Source organism: Eleutherodactylus coqui, chromosome 4 (genome assembly GCF_035609145.1).
Source record: "Eleutherodactylus coqui strain aEleCoq1 chromosome 4, aEleCoq1.hap1, whole genome shotgun sequence".
Classification (NCBI taxonomy): Eukaryota; Metazoa; Chordata; class Amphibia; order Anura; family Eleutherodactylidae; genus Eleutherodactylus; species Eleutherodactylus coqui.
This window is the reverse complement of record NC_089840.1, coordinates 218,830,818-218,846,956: the sequence shown is the minus strand read 5'-3', so window position 1 is coordinate 218,846,956 and position 16,139 is coordinate 218,830,818. Positions and strand designations below refer to the sequence as shown.

The 16,139-nt window shown below is 44.8% G+C and overlaps 2 protein-coding genes across 2 annotated transcripts in view; one reads left to right on the top strand and one right to left on the bottom strand.

Annotated features, from left to right (window-relative positions):
• Positions 1-59: 59 nt before the first annotated feature.
• Positions 60-7,435, bottom strand: C4H8orf76 (chromosome 4 C8orf76 homolog). The gene is made up of 6 exons (XM_066600771.1): positions 7,218-7,435; positions 7,047-7,142; positions 5,564-5,707; positions 4,377-4,792; positions 2,001-2,133; positions 60-953 (listed from the first exon to the last, which is right to left on the bottom strand). The coding sequence occupies exons 1-6, from the start codon at positions 7,317-7,319 to the stop codon at positions 792-794; spliced, it is 1,053 nt and encodes a 350-aa protein (XP_066456868.1). The 5' UTR covers positions 7,320-7,435; the 3' UTR covers positions 60-791.
• Positions 7,436-7,503: 68 nt separating this feature from the next.
• MINPP1 (multiple inositol-polyphosphate phosphatase 1) overlaps positions 7,504-16,139 on the top strand; it is a 52,358-nt gene continuing 43,722 nt past the window's right edge. Inside the window, exons 1-3 of the mRNA XM_066600770.1 lie at positions 7,504-7,579; positions 11,712-12,446; positions 13,898-14,095. Coding sequence (XP_066456867.1) covers positions 11,828-12,446; positions 13,898-14,095 — 817 coding nt within the window. The 5' untranslated portion in view covers positions 7,504-7,579; positions 11,712-11,827. The remainder of the gene's footprint in view (positions 7,580-11,711; positions 12,447-13,897; positions 14,096-16,139) is intronic.

Below are 16,139 nucleotides of genomic sequence, written 5' to 3'. Positions count from 1 at the left end.
GGCTACGAAGACGAGCTCCTCTTCCCAACTTGGGAGAAAATGGCTGCAAACAGAAAATGTTCTCTAAAATAAACTCATTTTATTAAAAATACTTGTACATACATCCAGATGAAAAACAAATAACTTAAAGAAGAGTCCTTTATAACAGCAGCTCTGACAGACAATCAGATTCCAAAACTTTCAGTGCAGCTGCCCTCTTCTTGCAAGTCCTTTTCCATGGATTGTGTGGAGTTTCATCTCTCTACATCCTTGTAGAAAGGTCTCTGTATCCTTTCAGGAAGAAAACTCCACATCAGGAGAGATTTTACTGCGTACCCTACTGATGAATATGGCAAGGGCCTAAATGTCTTGTCCTCCCTGTCCCACCCATCCTGACATTGGGCATACAATCGTTCCACACCCAGCAAGCATTCTACACCTGTCCCATTCTAATTAATGTCACATCCGGAAGGACAGGGGGGCTGGAAATCGTTTGGAAAAGTTGAGGTGGCATTAGTGTATTCTGTACAGGCCTTTGTCTAAACGTGCTGGAAGCAGTGGCACATGGATATCATACATTTTGCGTTTAGCAATGCTAATCTGTCTGCCCCTAGTTGGACGTTGCTGATTGGGTAAGTGCTGCAGTCATCCTCCAGCCAATCTTATATATACACAGCAGATTTCTGCAAGGTGTCAAAGACCCCAATTATTGAAAATACTGCGGTCCACATCCAAGAGCTGAATGAATACGGATGTATCATGTAAGCCATGTTGCACTTGACAGACAGTCCATGATGCTGTTTGAGAGTAGGTTATACTACTGACTGGCTACCAAGACTGGTAATTTTCTGAAACCATCTGACTTTGAAGTCGGTATCAGTCGTCATTATAAAAGAGTTCAATGTCTGAGTAGTTTTTATGTCGGTTTGTCCCTCCTCCTTCGTTCTTTCCACTAAAAGATCCTCTCCCATGACCTAAGGAGAAGGAAAAGCATTTACAAATCAAACAAAATTCAACTGTCACTAATTAACATAAAATTAAGAGTTTTCTTTTATTTGGCACTATTAGGCTAATTTCACGTGGGCGAGCGCGATATTGGACCATGACATTAGGTCAAACAAGCGATGTCCCAATGGATGCAAGATGTTTGTGTGTCAAAAACGCCACGCATCACTTCAGGGAAGTAGCAATCCATCCTCTGAAATGGGAAACTTCGAATCGCACCTGCGTGCAAGGGTTTTTCCAGCTCCTTTGAAAACCATGGGCAGGGCATTCCGAGAGAACACCCAAAGATAGACCACACCACGATGCAATAAAAAGGGAAAAGAAAAAAGGCTCATGTATATGACCCCATATTTTGAAGTATAAGCCCTACCCAAAAATTCGGTCCCTCCGGCTGGGGCTGCGGCGCTTCTGCAGGGTTCCGTGTAGTCCTCAATGCCGACGGAGCATCTCTCATTGGTGACGGGGCTTGAATACCCAGCCTCCAGCAAGTGATTGCTCCAATTGGTTCAGGAGCACTGCCTGAGACAGTCAGAGCTGGCGCTCGATGAACCAATCACAGCCATTCATTGAATGACATCATTGAGCTGTGATTCACTGCCCAATATCGCACTCACCAGTGTGAAGTTAGCCTAAGGCCTTTTTCTGGTCAGTATTTGTGAGCCAAAACCAGAAGTGGAACCTACAGAGAAGAAGTATCATGGGAAGATTTGCATCTCTTCTGTGCTTTGGACTCTCGGTTTTGGTTTACAAATGCTGATACTAAATATTAAACAAAATGCAAATAGTAGTCAGGGGCAGAGAGGGGGCGGGAGCTCAGTGCACTGCTCCTGGCCTGCCCCCCCCCCCCCCCTGCAGAGAGAGACAGCATATAATTGGCCGCGCCCGAAAACCCGATATACACACAGCGGAATAAGCCCTAAAGCATTAAACTAACTGGTTGCTATGGACCACTTTTTCTACTAGCCTTGATTAAGCTCTCAGAAAAAAGTTGTGCAACATCACCACATTGGCCTTACCTCCACTATGAGCATTTTTTGTTCTTCTAACAATCCAACTTTTTCTAATAGTCCCTCTATTAGCTCCTGTGTCTTGAGATTATTCTCCAGTACAAATGATGCATGCTGGGGCTGTATGAACTGTAAGAGAAGCCTGTAAAATACCAATCAAGAGTTTGATAAGACAGAATACTGCAGCTCACTTTCTGCAAGACACAATGATATGGCAATGACAAAATCTTAAGATTGCTTTGTCATTAAAGACAATCTTTAGCCAAAATCTAATCAGCTCCAATTAAAATGACAACAACCACCACGCATCCAGCCTCTTTGTCCTTCAGATCGAACATGTGACTGTCAGCGGACGTCAAGAGACATGGTTCTAGCACACACACAGCTCTATCCATGTCCATTCTTCCAGCATATGTGCCGTATGGCCTTCTCTTCTCTCTCATGTGCAGCGATTAGAGGTGTACACAGCTTGACTCTGCATTGTTAGACAGATGATGAGGGAGAGCCGCATGGGCCAGGCACCAGATTTCAGAGCGTCTATGGCAGATGTCAGTTGCAGGAAGAGATGACAATCTGAAAGGACGGGCGTGGATACGGCTGTGACTCGGGGAGCTTGCAGTGCTATCCAGAAGACTTGAAACAGGCGATTAGTATTCACCACGTTAAAGTATAAAAGAAAGATTTTGGACAAAGATGGTTCAGTAAAGCATCCAGCATGAGCAAAAGCCAAAAATACACAAAACCTGATAACCGGTTCCCTTTAAAGCAGCCAGCTGCAGCCAGTCCAGTAGTATTACAAGGCAGCTATTCAGATGAATGGTTGTCCATGTAATTCCCATTCTGGCTTATTTGAGCCACTCTTGTCTCTCTCCTGGCTCGCAGCAGGGATCCTATCTATGAGGTCTATATGCCCTAATACAGTATAGCAATGGGTCCTCTTCATTAAACATTAATGCAATGGTTTGAAACCTTAACCAATAAAGCATATCTAGTGCTATAAATTTACGGTTTTCCTTTGAAACACCATTACAAATTGCTGGGTTTAGGTGCCGTTACTTGGAGAAAGTGCTTGATTAGTTACGCTGCAGGAGTTCTCATCCAGCTTCTCTGCATAGATGAAATAACAATCTTTATTTATATAGCACCAACGTATTCTGAGCATTTACAAGACAGGGGGAACACAAACAAAATCACTGTTACATGTAGCAATCAATTGATGGAAACAGTAGGGGTGAGGGTTCTGCTCCAACGAACTTACATACTATAGATAATGGGGTGATACGGAAGGTAAAAGGGCTGGAGATGTGCACGGTATGGTGAGGTGGAGAATGAGGGATGCTATACACAGACATTGGTCAGACTTAAGCAGTGTGGTGGCTGAATTGGTGTGACTGCAGGGGGCAGTTCATGACGGCTGGCAGGGGTTGCAGCTAGTAGGACAGGGAGCATGTTATCAGGTGGAGTACAGAGGGGTTTGGTTTAGGGGATATGGTACGCCTCCCTGAAGAGGTGCGTTTTAAAAGCACGCCTGAAGTTTTGTGTGTCGGGGATTGCCCAGATAGTTTTGGGTAGCACGTTCCAGAAGACTGGTGCTGCTCTGGAGAAGTCTTGAAGGTGAAAAAAAGGTTCAAATTAAAGGGGCGCTTAGTCTGATTTCGTTAGCGAAGCGTAGGGCCCAGGCTGGGTGGTGGATTGAGAGGAGGGACGCAATGTAGGGTGGTGCTGTGCTAATGAGAGCTTTATGGATGAGGGAAATAAGTAAAAAAATGTCAAAAACGCTATCTTTTCTCCTTAGGAAGAGCACCTAGACAGTGAGGAGGCTCAAAAGGCTCTTCATGCTCCTCTGCGTAATATGCAAATAAGGAAGGTGGAATAATACCTCCACAGTGCCACCTATTGGAAGACAGCATTCCTTCAAGCCAAAGTTAGACTCTTTATACAAGCCTCGTAACAATGACTGAGAATGAAAAGCAAAGCCAGATTCCATGCACAGACAGCTGTTTCAGAGTATTTGCCCTTCATCAGTGTACAGTAGGAGTCTGGCTTTGCTAGTGAGTGGCCTGGGATGGGGGTCAGAAATGCTATCTTTTCTCCTTAGGGAGAGCACCTAGAAGGTGAGTGAGTAGGCTTAAGAGGCCATTCATGCTCCTCTGGGTAATATGTAAATAAGGGAGATGGAATAATACCTCCACTGTGAAAGTATTATTCCATCTCCTTCATTAGAAAATGTCAATGCACATATATTATCCATAAAGGAAACTTCTCGGGAAATTAATCATATACTTTCCCTAAAAGTAGCAGCTCAAGATCAAAATCCACTGCAAAACAAGTGCAATATCTGCTCTCCTGATTAACCACAAGTTAATAAAAGGTTTCTCCATATACCTTGCTCTAATGAAAGAGGCGCAGGACCATGTCAGCAGCTGCTCTTCACTTGTGTAGATTGTCAATGAAGAGTCACTTGCATTACAATGTCCTGGTACCAAGTTATCATCTCTGCATACACTGCAGTCTATTGTTCTAGCAATGTCCTTCATACATCGCTGTGCTCCCAATGACCTCGGAGGGCATAAGCTGAATCTATGGGAGCTCTGTGAAGGCTCCTTGCAGTTAGTGATGGCGAGAAAGAGACTCATGTAACATTCAGCCAGACAAATCCAGAAGTGTGGATTGAATGGATGCAAAGCAATCAGTTGCTGCAAACAAGACACTTCTTCTTGCAGATTCCCCAAATGATTGTGAATAGTTGCTTGAAGATGCAAGACCCCAGTCAGGTGATCAGTGTTACTCACTCCTTTGGTCTACAAAAAAAAAAAAAAGAAGAAAAAAAAAAATAAAAGTTATTCCCATAGTTGTTTAACAAAACATTTTCTAATATAGCCTTCAACGTAAGGAGTTGTTTGCCTTCTCTTCAGCCGATGACCTATCCTCATCATCAGTAGTTGATGGACAAGTGTCCGCCGCTCACGACCCCTGCCCATCAGCTGATCGTCCAGCATAGTGAGATGGGTGTTGTCATCGGCGGTCAGCACAGTAAGTCTGAGTGACAGCTTCACTCCTATTGAAATTAAAGGAAGCCCCGCACTGCTACTCCACTGATGGAAAAGTCTGACTGCTGATCTCCACCAATACTGAGATGAAGGAACCGTGCTCTCATCAGTGGAGATACTTCTCCCACCCGCAAAGGGGTCATATGAATGAAGCAATGGCCACCACTCCATTCATTTCAAAGGGACGGATGGAAGGAGCCAAGCTTTAGTACTCCGCTAACTCCAGCAATCCCACTCAAAATGAATGAAGTGACACCACACAAAGGCAAGCCATTGCGCCATTCAATCTCCTTACCATAGTGGGTGCAGCAAGCCCAAAGTAATGAAGGGGGTGGGGACAAGTGATATTCTATGCTAAAAGTGATAAAGTTAATTTTGATACTCCATTAATGCCGGACATACTTCAACCAAGAATTAGGTTTCTGAAACACTCCCCCCCCCCCCCTACCACACTCCAACCCTGGCTACTTTCCGATTACAGGTGACACTAGTATGTTTCTACAATGTTTCTGGATACATTACCAGCATTTGTGTAATCTCCAAAGCTTCTTTAGGTCTCCCCAGATGTATCAAGCAGCGTGCCTGGCTCTCCTGGACATCTCTCTTCATTGCATTGTTTCCTGGCGGTATTAGTGCACTGCATTCGCTGTACTCCTTAAATGCTTTCTAAAAAGTGGGGGGAAAAAAATGACTATTACTTTTCGGTAAAGAAAAGTGAGTTCATCTGGTTTACAAAAAGTCTTAGAAGATTTGTGCCATGTTTTTTTTAATTTCTGGACATAACTTCTCATTTAAAACTACTGTATTTTTTTGGGGAGTAGGAGACACAAATCTTGATAAAAAGTACCTGCATCTTATAGTCCAAAGTCAAGAGGACCTGGTACTACCATACTTCCCAGACTGGTTTCTTGATGATCGGGCAGAACGCTCATAGTGCTCTGCCTGATCACTCAGAAAACTGTTTGGTTGTTCATAGCCACACAGTTCTCTCTGGTCTGCGGCAGGTTGAGAGCCTCCAATCTCCACTTACTGATCCCTGCCAGGAGATGCGTCAGCGCGCGGCCTCCAGTTTCCGATCAACAGCGCGCGGCCTCCAGTTTCCACCTGCCAATCCTGGAAGTTCTGTTAGCATCAGTTTCTGGCCATGTGTCTCCACTTGCCAATCTCTCAGGAGCACCACTCATTCTTCCATGTAAAATCCACTGCGGCAAGCCAGCAACCTGGCAGCATGGAGCTAGTCATGTCCCAGCCCTCTCCTGGATCCAGCCATGGAAGCAGTTTATTGTTTGAGGGGGACTCATCCTGATGCCATGTTTATTTGTGCGTACTTACGATATAGCACTTTACGGAAAATACTAATGACTACAAAGTTCCGCTTTCCACCTCCACTCGGGGAGCAGGAAAATGGAATTCCCGCAGCCCAAATGTTCGGTCTCTGTAGTGGAGTGCATTATCTTTATAAGGCCTGTATGACACAGGCGCAAACATTTTGCACATGCAATACGCAGAAAATTGAACTCATTGGCTGAGAGCATTAGTGTTTTTGTTATGTGTGCAACCAGTACAGTACAAAATGCTGTTGCGCACTCAAATACGCAAAACGTGATAAGCAAAAATACAGTACAAATATGCATATGCTTATATGACACAGGCCTAAGACATGGCAGCCCAGGGGGCCACTGTCAGGCATATAGAGGTCATGGTACTCCATAATTGGATGGAGGAGAGCAGATTAGGTCCCGCATGGAGCTCACGGCCCGTGTAAACCATAGCATGTAAGCGGTTAATGGCGGGGATCAGAGCTCTCTCTGATCCCTGCCATTGCAGCAGGCTCCTGCTACAGATGGCTCCTGAACTTGCATGTATGGCATTGCACAAACCAATTCCATCTACATCATGGGCAGGAAGGGGTTAAAGGCGTTGTCACGCAAAAACAAGTTATCCGCCATCCACCGGAGAAGGGTCTATAATAGCACATATTACTTGTTCCTACTTTCCTCCTCACCTCAAAGTCCTCCTGTCTGTAGGACAAGTCTGCCCTGAACTTCAGGATGGTGTGCACTTCCACCACGTCGTCACTGCTCAGACCTCCATGAAACCACTAGGAAGGAGAGCACAGAACAATACATAGTAGTGCTGTCCAACGCCGTCCCATTACACGGCCCCCCACCATTACCTGGGGCTCGCACTGCTTGGCGGTATAGGACTGCCCTCTCTGACCAGCTCGCTCCCGGGTCTCCGAAAACACTGAATCCTCAAAGCAAAAATCACACTCCATGTTCCCTCCGACCCTAATTCATTCGTGCACCGCGATGTCCTTCAGTGAAATCTGTCCGTACGGAAACAGAACCCCGTGAAAAACGTTCCTACGATCCCTGAACATGCGCATTCCAAATGCAAGTGGCACGCAGGCGGAAGCGCTCATCTTCAAACGCGCATGCGCTGTGTGTATTGTTGAAGCTGGACTATCTGTGCGCATGCGTGCAGGCTGTCCATGGAAAGTTGTAGAGCTGTGATAGAAGCCGGGCGATCGTGCTGGTGAGCGGCTGCTTTTGTTATTATTATCTGTTATTATGGATCTGGTGATAGTATTCAGTAGGAACAGAATTGAACAGCTTCTATACAATTGTGGCTTTTTTATGTTATTGTTTTAATTGTAACTATTTTAGTGCTATACTATTTATTTATTTTTAAAGGGAATCCGTCACCAAGCTTTTCCTATACAATCCAAGCTAGGCATGTAGTAGTGTTGGCAATAATCTTTCCATATCGATATGTAATATTGTTATACGTGCCCCTTTTACGTTTTTTTCGTAGAGATTGTGTTCACGCAGGACAGATACGCTGCGACACGTCTGCAGCTGAATTTACGGAGTACAATCTGCAGCGTTTTGAAATCTCAACTAAATGAATGAGTTTTAGTGACTGTTCGTCTACACGGAGCGGAAAATATCCGTTGCGTAGTTGTACTCGCAGATCAGATACTGCAGAAAAGCAGCGCATAAGCGGCTTTTTCTGCACGTTTCCGCAGCAGAATTTAACATATGTAATATAGACAAACATAGTAACACAAAGAAAAATCCGCATAAACAAACGGAAATCAAAATTGCACTAAAATCGGCACCGAATAAATGCACCATTAGCCCAAAAAAATGGCAAAAATCCGCTGCACAGAGCTCGGAGCAGCGCTTCCACTATGACCCCGTTGTGGGAACCTGCAGCGGAATCTGACCCTGCCCATGGCCGGGGACACTGCAGGATTCTGCTTACCTGTCCAGATCTTCTGCGCGTCTTTTCTTCCTGGCGGATTTATGCATAATTGCCATCCAGCACGCCGCCATACATTCGCATTGGAGTTTGTTTTTTTAAACTCCTGCTTTGCAGAATCCGTGGCCCGTCCAAAATTCAATTGTGGATGGGCTGCGGATTGAAGTCAATGGAAGCCGTCCATGCAGGATCCGCAGTGCAATGGATCATGCTGTGATTTTCTTTTTTCTTGACCAAAAAGTCTGCAAATCAAATCCACATGCTTTATTTCACTTTCGGTTACCAAGTATCCCTATGGACAGCTTGATTCACGGATCTTTAGTGCGGGTGACCCGCGCGGATTCCGCAAATCAGATCCGCCCATAGACATTAGGCCTAAGAGCTCATTCACACTAGCGTTTCCCCTCCATTCAGGTTTTCTGTCATTCTGTTCCATTCTTGGAGCAGAGAAACGGAATTAAAATGGAATTAAACGGATCCAAGCGGGACAGAAGCAAAGTGAAAACTTGTTGTTGGTTGCTAGTTTTTAAAAGCCCACTGAAATCAATGGGGGGAAAAAACGGATCCATTATATTCTGTTATGATCCCATTTCTTTGCTCCAAAAATGGGACAGACGAAAAGCCTGAACAGAGGGATAATGGTAGTGTGAATAAGCCCTTACCTACACACACACAGTGATACGTTTTACATCCACAGAGTAGCACAAACACATAGGCACATCTATACACATACCGCAGGCACACTTTCATATATACACTCACAGGCGTGCTTTTACACATCTATGAACACACACACAGGCTGGACAGACATCGGTCTGGGATGATTTAGTGATTCCTGCACTGAGCAGGGGGTGGGACCCGATGACCCTGGAGTTCCCTTCCAACTCCATGATTCCTTAGCATGGGCAACATCATGCTTTTACACACAGGTACATATACAGGCGCACACGCACATGCAGATAATCATAAATATCTGCCATAAAGCGCTTAGCAGTGAGGAGCCCAGAACACAAGGGGAGAAGACAACTGGGGTTCTGCTTATCCTTAGAGGGGAGGAGAAGTTTCATCCGCCACCACCAGGAACAGTCGCTCTACCTTCTAACTCATAGCCGGCCTATACCATCGCGGCTGCTGCTACCCCATGGACGGCTTTTAAAGAGCAGCAGTAGTGTTCGCAGGCCAGCCAGTGGAAGACACGATGGTGGTGGCATCAGCACTTTACAGGTCAGCTGCTGATGACCTCACCAACCTGTGCTACACTTGCAGTGCTGTCGCTCAAAGCCCCTAAGGAGTGCATACAAGCATGGCACAGATAGGCACAACCATTAGAGAAGGCGGCCGTGGACATGGTTGTAGCTGCAGCACATCAGTAAGCCAGCGGCCCTAAATGTTTCTTAGGGAACTGGCCTGGGTGACACATGCCTACCGGCCAAGCCCACTCTTGATGCCGGGAGTTCAGAACGGTGACACTGTGGCCTCTGATTGGCTGCAGTGGTCTTGTGATAGCCAATAACATAGTCAACAACAAACATTGGGTGGACGGCGAGGCTACAGCGCTGGATCATGGCGGCAGATAACGGGTAAGTACAGACGATTTTTTGTTATTTTAGCACAGTTTGTGTTATAGGGAGAATGTTGTCCAGTAACCAGACAACCCCTTTAATGGTTTGGTAGGAGCACTGACAGGGGGTATGTAAAACGAGCGCCCCCTACAGCTGCATCGCCTGTACCAGGTAAGAGTAGGCTAGTTAATGGCTGGTAATTATACCTTAGCTTGGGTGACATTTGCATGATTTTGTTGTTCTCCTGGATGCTCAGCTTTTGAGCATCCTCCTCTGTATTTCCTAATATATCAATGCAGACATGTCCAGGCGGGTGGCATAGTTGGTATGGGGCATATCTACTCGTATAGAATTAACCTTGCAGGTAATCTCCCCAATATAATCCATCAGAGGTGGTTGCCTACACGGTTACTGTAATTCTATCCTAGTAGATATGCTGCATGCCAACTATGCCATCCGCCTAGACATGCTTGCATTACATATTAGGAAATACAAAGGAGGATGCTCTGATGGATTATATCGGGGAGAATCACCGGCCCGGTGTTCTGCTCAGACTTGCTGGTTCAGTACCTTTGCGGATTATTGTGGTTTACATATTACAGGCGGCATGTGGGTATACCATTGTCAGCGCCAGGTTTCCAACATCCAGTGGATAAAGTCTAACTTCAACTGTCATGTGGTTTCCTCCGCCCTTATTACTTAACGTTCCCACAGACTTAGTCACTCCTTAGCAGTGCAGGTATGACCTGGATACAGTGTCATTGTCTTCTTTCAGTGGGTATGTGGGCATGGAGCATAGTGAGCTATTGCTACAATTATAGGTGTCAATGGATGTAATTGTGTGTTCTGCCTGCGACAGTAGCTGATCGGTCCTGTATGTTCGGTCGCACTGAAATTAATTTAAACAAATATCTATCCTAGCAGATTTACTATTCTTGTTACAGCCTAATTTTGTGCAGATCATTTTAGACAAATACATTAATGGTTTGCAACAAAAAGAAAAAATGTTTGCATCCCACACTTTTCTTAAGTCTTGCCCAGTGTCTTTTCATGAGGTTGTCTGGGACTTTTTCCTATTGATGACCTTGGCACAACTTGGCACCAGCAGTTCTCAAGCCCCTTTCAAGTTTCAATGGTAAATCCCTACCTCTTCAAAGTTGTCTACCCATGGTGTAAAGGGGATATTCCTCAAAAGACATCACCTATCAACAGGGTAAATGTAGGATTGATGGGGTTCTGACCACTGGGACCCCCAGTGATGATGCAAACGGTGCACTTCCAATCCCCTTAGTAAATGGAGCACCAGTGTGCATGCGTCGCCCTCGCTATATTCACTTCTATTGGTAGTCTATCTGTGCACAGCTTCTCTATTCACTTGGGGGACTTTGGATGCACCTTTCTCGTGATCTCTGGGAGTCCCAGTTGTCACACTCCTGTCATACAGCTGTAGATAGGTGCTAATTTCTTTTCTTGGGGTAAGGTAAAGGTAACGTCCTCAGGCGCAAGCACCGAGTTATGACTGACTCCTAGGGTGACGTCACATCGTGACGTGTTCTTTGAAGACCTTTTCTATGCGGGGTGGTTTGCCATTGCCTTCCCCAGTCATCTTTTAACCGACCTCAGAAGGATGAAAGACGGAGTCAACCTTGAGCCGGCTACCTGAACCAAGCGGGCATTGAACCCGCAACCTTCAGATCGTGAGTGGGAGTTGCCCTAACACTCTGCGCCACATGAGATTGTTGGGACAACCCTTTAAATAGTGTTCAGCAGCTGATTTTGAATGGTTCTTCTCTTGATGATATGTCTTGGTTTTTCTTTATAACATGCGTTCTCATTTTTAGGATTGTCCATAAATGAGATGAGCCTCCATCCACTCACTACAGCTCTGAATGCTTAGCAAACTACAGACCTCCTGCTTCCCTATCTACCATACATCAGTAGCACCATCTTTCCCACCATGAGTTCTATACTTTACACCTCTAGAAAATACGTCCCCAAAGCTGCTCAGATCCTTCTTATCTCGGTGACCTGGTTCTGCAGTGCTAGAGGACATGAGTGTGCAATCAACGAACCACCAAAATTGGCTTCTTATTTTGGAACCAAGACCAGATATGAAGAAGTTAATCCCTTTCTCCTAACAAATCCACTGTTGGTTACAAGAAAAGAAGACCTTCTGCCAAATACTTGCACTCCACTTCAAATAGTCTCTGTGATCAGGCATGGGACACGATACCCTACTGAAAAGCAAATCAAGAAGTTGAAGAAGATGTACAGCCTCATTAAAGAAAGTACGAGCAACTCTGAGCTGGTAAAGGAGCTGCAGAATTGGAACTTGTGGTATGATGACTGGATGGATGGACAACTGGTGAAGAAGGGAGAGGAGGACATGAAGAACCTAGCCTATCGATTGGCCTCTCTCTTTCCTTCTCTGTTCACTTCTGACAAGTTCCATAAATGTAAAATGTCTTTTATCACCAGTTCTAAGCATCGATGTGTTGACAGCACAAAAGCTTTTATTAACGGACTGGCACACACTTACCTCAAACTCCCTCCACCAACTGAGGATACATTGGAAAGTAAGTTAATCTGCTATTGGTTGACCTTGTGGCTATAAATGATCCTCACCTTGTAATATGGCATCCTATGAATCCCTTTGCCAACGAGCAATTCCTCCAAAAACGTGCAGGACCGTGTGGAGTTGATTGCACCTACCGAGCAGACGTGGTTCTCCACAAGATATATTTGGAGTACGTGGATATATGCTATAAAAGTCTGATAGATTGGGGCTACCATTAAAGAGGTTCTGACATGAATAATGTTTTTATGCTTTAGCAGCCATTGTTCCCTGGTCTGCCTAATGGACAGAGGGAACCCACGATTTAATGGCTGTTAAAGTATAAAAACATAATACTTACCTTGTTTTCAGTTGTTGTTGTCATCAGGGGGGTCATCTCCTCATCTCCCAGCAGGCGCTGTTCTTCCTCCACGAGCCGCGCCGCTCCGAGATTGCGCGCATGCGCAGTGGAGAGGTGTCAGAACCCCTTTAATTTGGCGAACTTGATGTCCCTTGTGGAGAAGGTCTCACTCTTTTGGAGTCTATATGAGTTATGGAAACGGCCAAGTAGCTTACTTGGTCCTTCATGGATCTATTATACACATGGGTACCCACTTCTTTGTTTGGGAACAGGATATTTCCCACCCTTATTATTGGGACCAATGAGAGGCCTACTGATTGGACCTTCTCTGATCAGATGTAAATGTCTCTATTGGGGGAAAAAACATAGTTCCAAAAGTGGCTTTTTTTGGGAAATAACTAAAAAAACGGTTGTTGCAAGACAGTCACATTATTGTGTATGAGCCAGAATCTACCAGAGAACAGTATGACAGTCCAACCTTGATGACATTTTTTTTATTTTTTTGCGCATTATAATTAGGAAAATTTCTAAATTAGATTATATGAAATTGCAAATTATAAACCTCTTCACAGAAATTTGGGATAATTCGTAGTTTCAGATATATCAAGCAGACCCTATCCCCTTCCTAAACACGTCCACAAGACTTTAGATGAATGGCTGAAATCAGACAAGGCCGTGAGGCTGAATTCAAATTTAGTTTTGTCAAGCATCTGCATTGACTAGGAGGCTATTAGAGAAGAACCGGAGTAAGGCAAGTGTTGTTTCTTCGGAGTCTGTCCAATGTTAAATTACTCATACTGGCAGCACATATTTGCCATGGACACCAAACATGCTGCTGTGCATATTCCTAAAAAAGTTAGACCTGTGTAAGTGTTGTTGTTCACGACCCTCAGCGACCCTAAAGGCTCCTTCCCTCCATGTTTTTTGGTTTTGCGCTGCTTCTTTCAGTTGTGTGATATCCATGCCAGTATCCGCCATCGTGTCCTTTGGCGGCCGGGTCTTCTTTTTCCGCTGATCTGTCCAAGCATTATTGGTTTTACTAGTGGAAATGTTGATCACTTCTTGGTGAGTAAATAATGCAGTTTGATGTCTCCTTTTATGTCTTTGAGCAGATGTATCTTGCAGAGAACCTGTGGTCAATGACACTTTAATGCGTTTCTTCGATCACTGTGAGAAGTTTGTGGCCCAAGTAGAAGAAAATGACACCGCAATGTACGAAGTGGACAAGTTTAAGGAAGGACCAGAGATGAAGAGAGTGCTGCGCAAAATTTCGAATCTCCTAAGCATTCCAGAGCGTGAACTGAATGCAGGTAATGCTGGCCGAATACTACTGGAGGGATGTATATGACCATTGACTTACTATGTTAAGAGTCTTAATGGTACGGTTCTCTGTTTCTTGCTAATAGACATTCAGAAGGACAGAGAAAAGATTGCTGTATGTTTGTAGGATCAGACTGCACTGGGTTTGTCTGTATGTCTCCAATTGCTATTCTACCAAGACTAATTGGATACCTGAACAAGAATCAAAAGTAGTATTTATTTACATATGTTAATACTTGGTGTGGCTCCTTTGGAGAATACTATCTGGCATACTTTCTACTAAGTTCTGTAACACTTCACCTGGTATTTCCCTCCATTCATCCTGCAAACTCCTGGTGAATTCACTCATAGAAGATGGATACTGGTCATATTTCCTGACCTGACATTTCAGTTCATCCAAAAGATGTTCAGTAGGGTTTAGGTGTGGACTCAAATGAACATAAAACAGCATTGGATTGGTGACAAGATGCGTTGTCTTGTTGGAAGTATTGCTGACTATTCCCAGAGTATTGCCGCATTGTCAGCAGCACATTATTGTCTAGGATGTCAAGGTCCATGTTCATGGTTCTTGTCACTACAACCAACGGACACAGACTATGCCATGTAAATCATCCCGAGACCATAACGAAACCTCCGCCATACTTAAATGTTGGCACAACACACTCAAGCAAAAAGGTGTTCCCCATGCATCTTCCGCAGCCAGGTACATCCATCTGATTTGAAGATGGAGTAGCATAAGTCTTTACTCCATAGAACGTTCTTCCATTGCTCAACTGTCCAATAACGCTCCTTGCACCATTGTAGACAGGCTGCTGCATCTTCTTTGAGAGAACTCGCCAGGTGTTTGCAGGATGAATGGAGGGAAGTACCAGCTGAAGTTTTTCAGACATTAATAAAAAGTATGTCACGGAGAGAATCTGATGTCATTAGAGCCAAAGGAGCCTCACTAAGTATTAACATATGTAAATAAATACTTCTGATTCTTGCTTAGGTGTCCAATTACTTTTGGTGGGATAGTGTAGATAGACAATTATCACTAGACACATTGTTATTTTATAACACAACAATGTTATATAATGCAGTGACATTGGCCATATCTGCCACATGCCTTTTTGAAGGTTGAAATGGGTGGACCGCTATTCTATGCTTTGTCCATAGGCTGCTGTAAATAAGTTTTAAAGAGGTCGTCTAGTTTAGAAAACCCATTTTCAAATACCCCATCAGGAAATCCTGGGGTGGGCAGAGAGCAGCTAGAAAGCTTCTCCGACTATAGATCCCAACTTACATGGTCATTATATGGACAGTCCATTGATTCAGTGGGAAGTGGGTGTTGCCACCATTTCCCTCAGGGCTGTTTTCCCACGAGCGTGTAGCAGCCCTCCGTTTTCACAGTCAGCCGATATACACTACGATAGCCAATATAGTGGACGGCCAATATAGCACCGGCACTTTTACGTGGGCACAAAAGATAGTCCTGGAACTATCTTTTGGGCCGGAATACGTCAGCCGTTGTATAGGCTCCTATGGGAGCCAATGACAGTGGCTGTAGAAGGAAGGTGGAAGGGAGTTTAGCAGCAGAACTGCTAAACTGCCTCCCTCTTCTCTCCTCCTTTCCGGCTGATTGCAATGGGGAGAGCTAAGCACCGCTCCATCCCGCCTCCTCCCATTGCTGGCTGTGGACAAAGGGCGGGGAGAGTAGGTAAGGAGCCGGAGAGGGAAGGGGCAACAGTATGGCGGCCTCAGTGCATATGTGCCAAGGCCCATGCTGACGAAACGGGCACACAAACATTAGATTTGTGCACCCGTTCACGAGTTTTTACGCCTCAGATGGTAGCGCATATGGGCCTTATAGGGATGCTGCAGAGGAATTGAGCAATTAATGCAGAAATCCCTGCAGGATACCGCTGATTGTGGTCCTTAGCTTTTGGTATAATGTCTATTAACAAGCGATTGCCCAAAGCAGACTTACCCCTTTTAGGAATTTACTAGACTGAGCATTATGGGTTCAGGATTGTACTTTTTTATTTTTTCCAT